The sequence below is a fragment of the Empidonax traillii genome, unplaced genomic scaffold (genome assembly GCF_003031625.1).
Source record: "Empidonax traillii isolate 1590-97213 ecotype Southwest subspecies unplaced genomic scaffold, ASM303162v1 scaffold225:size1387458, whole genome shotgun sequence".
In the NCBI taxonomy this organism is placed as follows: domain Eukaryota; kingdom Metazoa; phylum Chordata; class Aves; order Passeriformes; family Tyrannidae; genus Empidonax; species Empidonax traillii.
The window spans coordinates 978634-989028 of NW_020955418.1; the positions used below are offsets into that span (position 1 = coordinate 978634).

The 10395-nt window shown below is 44.4% G+C and overlaps 1 protein-coding gene across 1 annotated transcript; it reads right to left on the reverse strand.

Annotated features, from left to right (window-relative positions):
- Positions 1–6103: 6103 nt before the first annotated feature.
- Positions 6104–9415, reverse strand: NHLRC1 (NHL repeat containing E3 ubiquitin protein ligase 1). The gene is made up of 2 exons (XM_027887920.1): positions 9383–9415; positions 6104–8544 (listed from the first exon to the last, which is right to left on the reverse strand). Exons 1-2 carry the CDS (start codon positions 9413–9415, stop codon positions 7234–7236), a joined length of 1344 nt encoding a protein of 447 aa, XP_027743721.1. The 3' UTR covers positions 6104–7233.
- Between the last annotated feature and the right edge of the window lie 980 nt (positions 9416–10395).

A 10395-nucleotide genomic window follows, 5' to 3' on the forward strand; every position in this document is an offset into this window, starting at 1 on the left:
TTTGTCTACACTAGCATTTGACAGGGAAACTCAGACCAGTTATAGGAGTCATCCAAAAAATCCAATACAGGAGGACCTCTAGGTCACTGGGACCAGCCTGCTGCTATTACAGAGAACTACAAAAAAGCCCCCAACAAACTAGTGACTTGCAAGATAGTGACTGATTTAATTTTTCCCACAGTCACTATTACAAATGGAGCTGTACAAGGAGAGCCGGGGTAGGATTCCTAAAACTGTTAGTCCACACACATTTTAAACTGTACGGTCCTTCATCCTTTTCTCTCCTGTAATAAAGCTTGCCTGTCTCCCAGAGGCATTCCTTGAATTACTTAAGTCCTTTCCCACCATTCATATTGTGATCTGAGGTTTCCTCCCTTTAATCTGACAGCAAAGATGAAAGGCAGTTTTAGAAAAGAAACACAGCAAAACTAAAACACGGACAGAACTTCCAGGGGAATTAACCTTCCTCCTGAAATCAAAGTGGTGTGAACACACATACACACCACACAGTTTGAGTCTGAACAACAGCTACGGAGAAATGCAGTTCTGGAAGGGACTAAACCAACTGGGGAGAATGGGTAAGGGTTGTGCAAAAGGCACACAGAGGAACAATGTGATTGAATTTCAGAAATCAAAAATTTAGCCTTATCATCAAGAAAAGAGACTTGAGATTCAAGTTCAAGTCACGGAAAAGGGTAAAAGTTCATCGCTTGACACAAATGAAAATAATTCACTTGTATGGCTTTTATTTCTCCAGTGGAAGAGATACAAGAAAGACAAGGTTTACTTCTGTCTTCAAGGTTCACTTTTTTTAAGTGGCTGGTTTAGTTTTTTATCTCAGGACCTCTGTGAAATAGAATATTGGCTGCATTTTAATAATAACACCATCCAAATACTGAACAGCTTTAGGAACATCACAAAATAAATGGTGAAAAGACTCGTAGCTCTAATGCTGGGCCTGGGGTAACTTCAATTTCACTTTGCCATATGAGGGAAGAAAGAGGGTATTTTTCACTTGGACTTTAAAAGGCAGCAATCTTCCACGTGAAATTAAACAAAAAGTGGGTAAGTACTCTGAAACCTCAGAAATCCTTTCACATTGTCTTCCTGGGGACGTAGAATCTACAGTGTCATCTCTACCACAGTGAAAACACCGTGACTTTCCTAACCTTTTGACTGAGACCAATAACCTCCTCTTCAAGATCTGCGAGACAACTTCTCAACTGAAGCCAATCCAGACTGGGTCTTGCCCCAGACTGCTGATTATTGAGCAACTGCACATCCCAAAAGGGAGGTGTGGTACTGATCCAATTAGTCTGATAGGCTGTTAGGAACCAAGCAAGGGCTCAATATGTTATGAAAGAATAAATAAGAAAAGCTAAACTGTTACATTAGATTTCTTTCACAAAAGATTTCTGATGCTGAAAGTCATAATTACTTATGATATATTCTAAACATGCACAGGACTTTCAGCATACAAAAACCCAAAGCAGCATTCCCAGAAACTGTCATCCTAAAGTCTGCTGCAAAGACTTCTCTTTGAAGGGCAAACCTCTACACTAGCCTGAATCTCCCTGATTTCAAGCCCAGTCCTGCAGTGTTTATTTATGTGGACAATTCCATTTGCAGTACTCGTGACTGCACAGATAAACTATTCATGACAGAGCAAGCCTCAACTCAAACAAGTCACTTCAAGTAATAATAGGAACAGAAAAAGACTAGTACACGTATTTGAAATACTTTCTGGCTCCATAACATCAGGCTGCAAGTTGAGTGAAAGTTGGCAGAGAACTCATTGAAGAGCCCTATTTCCTACCTAATTAAGGATGACAGATAAAGGAGCCAGGCACATCCTTTTGATTAACGAAGATGATTATGCAATTTTAATACTTAATCTCACTGACTCTTTTTGATAGAGTTCTTCTAAAGCATATCTTTAATGACATTAGATTTCTTCTCATGGCAGCACCTTAGTCTGTGATAGTAAAAAAATGTTCTTTGTTTCTTACTTTCAATACAGACCAGTAGTTACTAAATACTGGTTAATAGTGGTTAAATTCCATCGTCTGTATTATTCATGAAATCATGCTGGGTGAGCATCAAATGGGTTTGACCTCTCATCTATTTATATTTGGAAAAATTCCCAGAAAGAGTTACCACCTCCTGTAATTATGTAGGTGTGTAGTTCTTTCAAGATCATCTTCTTCGTATTACAAGTTTTAAAAGCAAGCCTTGATAAAGGACATCTGATTTTTTTGTTTGTTTTGTTTTGGGTTTTAACATCTTCAAAGTTTTCTCAAAACAAATTATTTATTTTTACCAGCTATAATTAATATGTCTTATCCTATGTCTTCCTTAAAATTGTCTACCATTTATTCATTACAAAGGCTATAACTATATTTGGAGTATTTAAAATGGAATTTTAAATATATTTCCATATATTTATGGAATCTTGCGAGCAGCAGTATTTTCCTGATTTAAAAAACAATATATTCCATGAAAGTAGGATTTGTTCTCTCACCTCAGCTCAGTGCCCATATAGTGCTCACCTGTGAACAAAGAATAAAAACTATCTACATTAAGAGGGATCTTTAGGAAAATGTTATATATGTATTTATTTAATTACAGGGAGCATACTTCCCTAAAGTGCCTAGATTTCTCCAAATCTTAATTTCTCAAAGATTTTTGCTCCCAACTAACAGATAGTAAAAGCTAAGTCACAGATAGCTCTCCTAAGGTTTGCTATCTGAAAACTGTGGTTGGGAAATCCGTCCAAATGTAGGTTATTCCTCTGCCAGAGGTAAATACTAATCAAAAGGCAACAAGCCCTTATCATGTTGTCCATTTTCCAGGCTGAAATGCTTCACCTCTTAAGAATGCATTCCCTTTACTGGAGTGATGGGTGTGCTCTGTGCTCTGACTTGGTGGAGTCTGCCCACTGCTTAAGCCACAGATACCTTTCATTAATTTTCTTTTCTCCTTTTCAGAATCCATCCCTTCTCCTCCTTTCTATCCTCAATGTGAAATACATAACTTGATCCGTGAAATGGGGCTTTACTTCACAGCAGTACACCTCCTTACAGAGCATTTCAAAACTCTGAAACCACACACCTTTGTGGAGCACAGCGGAAGCAATTATCGAGGAATACATTGTGGGTTAGAAAAGTATTAATTTCCATGATTTGTAGGAAACCCCAGAGGAGCTAGTAACTAGGAGATCATCAGCAAAATGTCAAAACTTCTTCCAAAATCAAAAAGGCAACTCCCAGACAAGAGGATTATTAAATACAGACTTCCCCTGTTTTATTAAGGCTCTAACCTTGTAATGGGAACTCTGAGATCTAGCCAAAGGCTTCCCTTGATTCTCAGTTCTGTCTGCAGCTGCAGGGCCAAGACATTGGCACTGTGTTTGCCTCAAAGAGAGGCTGGAGTGCCAAGTTCAGAAATATCTGTAGATCTCTTGGAAAGCAGCAGTGAGAAAAAGGTGTAAATGCATCATCTGCCCCCGGAGAACCTCTCCAGTATCAGAGAGCTTTGAAGCTGCCCAGGAGAATCAGACATGTTATATGAAGGAAGCAGTTTAGGGAAAGCCTGGATGTTTATGTAAGTGTATCAAACAGGCACCTGCTGTTTTCTGAACAATCTGTCAGTTCTCCTGAGATGCCTGAATGAAGGGTGAGGTTTAAAACTCATTTGCAAAATATGTGTAATTTTTTACTCCTGTGGAGGCAAGCTGTGACTCACAGGTGACTTGTAAACTATAAGGATATGCCCCTGAGAAGAGTAATAAAAACCCCCAAACAATGAAGAGAAAGAAAAGACAGTAAATTCCTCCTGTGCAGGGTGCAACAGCACCATGACTCACAGGGGCCCCAGGGGAGAAAGATGCTTTTTGACCTCCATCAACCCTTCCAGGATTGAAAGGTCTTCTCTGTTCAAGGCCATTTTTTTGATGGACCTGCTCTATAAAACTCCTAGGGGGTAGGGAGATGGATATTACAGGAGGTCCCCTCTTTCCCTGAAATTAGTCCATGTTAAAAAAATGCTATGGAGGTGTTACAACCATGCTTTGGGAAAATATAAACATCAAACTGGTGTGCACAGTAATGGGCTGGAAGGAACAGATAGATGCTCAAATGGACAACGGCCAAAATGAAGTGAATTTTTCCTTTTTTTTTTTTTTTCCACTTTCTCCCTTCTATTCATTAATCAATCTGAAAAACAGATTATATTCCTTATCTAAAATTATTTTCTTCACAAACAAACCAAAAAAAATATATGCGTTACAGAACACCATTCCAATACACATTTCTGAAACTCTTCTGACTCCTTCAATTCCTCGACACTGTAAACATACCCTGATATATTTATATGCAGTGATAGCAACCTGAGATCAGTGCTTAAAAATAAACCAAACAGGAATTGCAGTGTGTGTGCAATGCAGGCGATGGATATCTGCAGTAGCTATAGGGGAAATGTACATATACACATAAAGGAAAGGGCAAGAGTAAGTAAAAATGTCAGAGACTTTTTAGTTTGTTATCAGCATATTGGTGGATCTCTTTCTCACTATCTCTTTATCTCATTATCTCTTAAATTCTCCTCTGTGTCAAAAGAAAGTTTTCAGCTTTACTGCTGCATTTTCCTTTACACAACGGAGAATTTTTAATATTTGGTTTTATAACAGTTCATTTTGGCTTCTCAATTTAGGCACCTGCATCAAATGAATTAAGAGGGAATGTAAAGGTTCCTTTGATGCAGGGCTGTACAACACCAAGCAACAGGCTATATAGTAAAAGGAAAACATCTGCATCATCCAGAGAAGAAGTCTACATTTGCGTTCAGTAGGGAGGTCAAGCAGAGACTGCAGGAGATGGCACACAGTAAACTAGGTAGAATAAAGGCACAAGGTTTATTTTGTTTAGAAACCCAAAAAAAATCAAGTGATTTCTAGTCATATACCAAACCAGACAGGAGCAGAATGGCTAACAATGGGAGTTTTTGTAGATTTTAAAACAGCGTGAGTCAAATGTTTAAAAATGGTCATTTCAGCTACTGGAAAGTTGCCTACATGGCAGCAGGCCCTAGGAAATTTGCCCATCGACGAGCCCAGAAGCAAAACCAAGCTTCTGGTGCACATGAAGGTTTGAGGAGATGAAAGCTCACAGCCTGTGCTTCAGAGGAATTGCTACTGCACCAAACTATAAATTATGTACGAATACAGCAGTGATGGCACTGATGGCATCGCTGCATTTTGACACACAGCAGGCCCCCAAAGGAAGTGTTCTCTAATTGGTTTTCTATCCCCCAAAGACAGACTTCTCCTTGGCACCCAGAAAGGAATATATAATCCAAGTGGATGCTCCTCTGAGTAAATTTCCCTCCTGATCTCTCAACAGGGCTTCTGCTCAGGACCATACACCTCCTACTGCAGAACAGCCAAGGAGGATTTCTGGTTCTTACTGATTAGCATGGCAGTAGAGAATGGTGAGAAAGACCAAATTTACAGGTCCGTATAATTTTCAGTAGCAACAAATGGCCCTACAACAACTGCAGCAGGATATTTCCAGACTGAAAAAGAAACCATTTACAGGGCAACTGTGATAGAGAAATTGTATTGTAACAGAAAAACCCATGATGAATACATATGAGAAAATTTCACTAAATTATTCCAATATAGGAATAAGCAAATCACGATTTAGTGGCAGGTCACTGTTCAGTTAGCCATTACAAATAGCTGCATTTAACAGATTTGTTTTGTTTACATAAATGTTAACAAAAGACAGATTAATACATTGTCTGAATTAGAGGACTAAACTGCTCCAATTTAAGGTAAGTATTTGGTAAATCACTGGTGCAGCAATACATGCAGTTATTAAATGCCCTGAAGTCAGACCAAAAGCCAGATAAAAAATTTACTGATAGCAAGATTGCCTCTGAGTTTCCAATTACATTAGTTAATATTAATGATTTCAGTTACTAAATAAAAGAAATTACTCCAAAAGTTTTAGGCCATTTTAACCTACTTTATCTCAGACAGCATTTACATTTATATCTAACTTCATTTTAACACTAAACTGTCTGAGTAATCATTTTAGCAGCAGTGACTTTCAGTGGGGATGTTAATCCTTCTCAGCATAATTTAGATATACTGTAATTTCCACTGTGCAAGAAGGTAACAGAACTTGTGTCCACAGTGAAACTCTCTTCAAGAGAATATAAACTGATCTAAACCTCCTGTGTATTCACAATCAACAAAACCTCATTTTGAACCTAGGAGAAAAAACTTCCCTCTTTCTCTATTACTTCTCACTAACATTTCAACTTGCACTTGAATCCTCCAGTTTGGGTGCAAAAGCACCCTATTAATGCCAAAGCAGGAGCAGGCAGTATTGAAAACCTTCTAAGTGCAGCTGTGTTAGCAGCACAGCCAACTCAAATTTACATAGGCAGGAGATTTGTGGTTTAAACACCCTTACTTCGAGGAGCTTTTAGGGAAAGCTGCCTGAGCTGTGTAACCGCACACCAGATTATCTCTAGGTAAAGACAATTTGGGCATTTTAGAGAAAGACAGTGCTCCAGTACAACCCTAATCAAGGTGGGACTAAACTAGCAGAGAGAAGGGTGCTCCCAGAAATGTGTTTTCCTAGTATGGAAAAAATAGGCTTTGAACACCACGTAACTCACTCATCAGTGGCAGCTCCTCCATTGCAATGATCTGAGCTGGATTTAGGCAACCTTGAACGGAAGCTTCCGATTCTCCTATCATTTTGTCAAGCCAAACTCCTTTCTTGTGGAAGCAAAAAAGCTGGAATTCCCGGAAACAGAAGCTCTGTCAACCCCGTGAGTGTATATATGATTAAGAACAATGAAAACTGTGTGCTGGGAAATGTAAATAGATGACGCATCATTTTCACAGGTGCTGGTCTTTCATTACTCATCAAAAAGGATGAAAAACGTTTAGTTTTCAAGGTATGGGCTAGTTTTAAAATACCAAGTTATTTGTTTGGTTGATTAATTGTTGACTACAGCCAGCAACAGCCAGATCTTCTCCCAACAGGCAGGCAAGAGATCCGACATAAGTTTTGCAGGAAGCACAGCATGTTGCTCAGGGAGTAATTTCACCATAAAGCCCAGAAACCACCTCCTCTCTATGTGCCTACAAGCACCAGAACTTTCCATGCGTTACGGCCAAAAGCAGCTTAAACCTGTAGCAGTAAGCATCTAAACCATTCAGGTAGTGCTAAATATTTTTATTGAATGATCGCCACTGTCTAAAACGACGAGGGAATCACTTGCCACGTAAGTCAGTCCGACAGGGTAAGAAAGCCCTTGGCTAATTAGAGGGTTAAACATGGGAAACTCCTCAGGTTTCCCTAAACATATCACGGCCTGGCTACACACATCCGTTACTATAACACGACCTTCTTTGTCAAAGGCCACAGCCGTAGCATATATTTGGGAGCTGAATACGAGGTTCAGACCGAAGCTATCCACCTGCCCGATGAGATCCATCTCCGCACTGAATATCTTCACTCGGGTGCTGCCCTTGCCCTTGTTCAGTCCTTGAGCCTTCAGGTGCTCTATTACCGCGACAGCCCCCGAGGTCTGGCAGACCGCGACCGCTCTGGGGCTGACGAGCTGAGCCCGGATCATCTGACACTTCTTCAATTCCCCCCTTCCGAAGTCGGCCGTCAGGCGGTACAGAGCGCCTGCCTCCGAGTCGGCCAGGATGACTTCACTCTTGGGGGTGGCATCCAAGCCCCAGGGCAAACGGAAGCCTTCCCGGACCGCCAGGACCCCCCTTCCCTCCAAATCGAAGGCCTTCACGGAGCGGTCCCCGCCGTCGGTGACCACCACGTGCCCGTCCGGCGTGACCGTCACGTCGAGCGGGTACTTCACGTCGTTGCCCGCGTCCCCCCGCTCCCCGAACCGCTGCAGGCACGACCCGCCGGGCCCGAAGACGTGGATCCTCTTCTTGCCGTCGTGCGCCACGGCCAGGCGCCCCGTGCCGCGGCAGGCCGCCACCCCGGTGGGGTTCACCAGCGACCCCCAGCCGCCCAGGCACAGCCGCAGCCCGAGCCCCGCGGGGGCCGGCGCGGCCGCCCCTCGGCCGCCGCTCCCGCCCAGGGCCCGGGCGAGGCGGCCGGCGGGGCCCAGGAGCTCCAGCAGCTGCAGCAGCGGGCGGCAGTCGCTGGTCTCGGCGGGGCCGCAGGGCCGCCGGCAGAAGGGGCACTCGAGGCGCCGCCGGCCCAGGGCCCCCACGCAGCCCCCGCACAGGACGTGCCCGCAGGGCAGGTTGCGCGGCCGCCGCTGCCCGTCGGGGCCGTACGGCTCGAAGCACACGCGGCACTCCAGCAGGCTCAGCTCCGCCTCGTCCTCCGCCGCCATCCCGGCCCGAGGAGGTCGGACGGCTCCCCCGGAGCGGCCTCGGGTTCCCCCGGGCCGGGCGGGGCGGGCGCTGAGCGCGGCCGAGGCGGCCGAGCGCCCCCTGCGGGCCAGCCCGGGCGGGGCGGCGCTGAGGGGCCCGGGCTGCCCGCCCCGCTGGGGCCCCGCATCGGCCAGAGTGTTCAGACACCCAGCACAGTGTTCAAATGTCCACCCGAGCGCTCCCGTCTCCGCCGGATGATTCGCAGATCCACCAGATTATTCGGTATATCCACCAGATCCTCACAGACATCCAGTTACCACGTTACCAAACCACTTATAGCGCTATTTATGCCCCTACCACAGTAAGGAAGTAAGCCACGGTTTCACAGAATCATACAACGGTTGGAATGGACCTTGAAGATCATCTAGTTCCAACCCCCCCTGCCATGGGCAGGGGCATCCATCTCCCACTAGGCCGGGTTGCTCAGAGCCTCATCCAACCTGGCCTCGAACTCTTCCACGCCTGGGGCATCCACAGCTTCTCTGGGCAATCTGTGCCAGTGCCTCACCACACTTACACTAAAAAATGGCTTCCTAATATCCAATCTAAACCTGTCCTCTGTCCGTTTGAAGCCATTACCCGTTGTCCTGTCACTGCATGACCTTGAAAAAAGTTTCTTTTCAACTCTCCTGGAAGCCCTTCAGATACTGGAAGGCGCTATAGGGTTTCCCTTGAGCCTTCTGCAAGCTGAACAACCCTAACTCTCTCAGCCTTTCTTTGTAGGAGAGATGGTCCATCCCTCTGAGCATCTTTATTTCATCAGATTTCTCTTGCTGTTCTGGGAGACTTTTGACAACACAACGAAAATATTTACATTCAACAGTAGTAGACACCTTTCTTGGACACACATCTTCTAAGGTACAATGGACAGCGTGTGCTTGTTCTGCAAGGTGTATTTACAGTGTATTTTCAGAGTAACTGCATGGTACGCACACGGCAGAGGCATCTTACACATCCCAAAATGGCTCGTTTGGCAGGTGGCATGGCTCTTGCTAGGTTGTCACATACCTGAAAGTCCTGCACAGGACATCACGGAGCACGCAGCAGTCTCATGCCAAGCACCTGGCCTTCTGAGGCTATCAGGTGTCTGGAAGTCCGAGATAAACTTCAGCAGCTCTCATGTTGCATCCAGAAAAAAATTTCTGGATTGAAAGAAAGGGGATGCTTTATCCTGGTAGCTGCAGTAGTGACCAGAAGTGAAAACATACAAAAATAACAGCTCTGAGCTTGCCCTGGCCCACTGGCTACATCCTTTCTCTCTGTCAACCTGACCTTGAAACATAAATATCTACAAGTAATATCGAGTGTTGCAATGGAATGCAGGCATGAGGACTGCTGTGCTGATATCATTAGACCCACTTCCAGCTCTAGGACTACAGCACTCTAAAAAGCCTCAAGGCTTTCACTTGCCTTCTATTCTTGATGCACTATGATAACGCTACATCCCAACCATACTTTCCTTTCAAAATAAGCTGCAAAGGGGAAAAGTTCCAGCACTCTGTCACCCTCAAAGTAGAGAAGTTTTTCCTTATATTCAGATGGAACTTCCTGTGTTTTGGTTTGGGCCTGTTGCTCCTTGTCGTGTTGCTGGGCAACACTGAAAAGTCTGGTCCCATCCTCTTGACACCAGACCTTAAAGATATTTGTAAGCATTGATGGTCTCCTCTCAGTTTTCTCCTCTCCAGGATAAATAATCCCAGCTCTCTCAGCCTGTCCTCATAAGAGAGATGCTCTAGTCCACTAGGCATCTTCACAGCCCTCTGCTGGACCCACTCCTGGACATCCAGGTCTGTCTTGTACTGAGGAGCCCAGAACAGGACACAGCACTCCAGATGTGGCTCATTAGAGAGGCAGGATCACCTCCCTCAACCTGCTGGCCACAGTTTTCCTAATGCATCCCAGGAGACCAGTGGCCTTTTTGGCCACAAGGGCACACTGCTGGCTAACCTGTTGATCACCAGGTC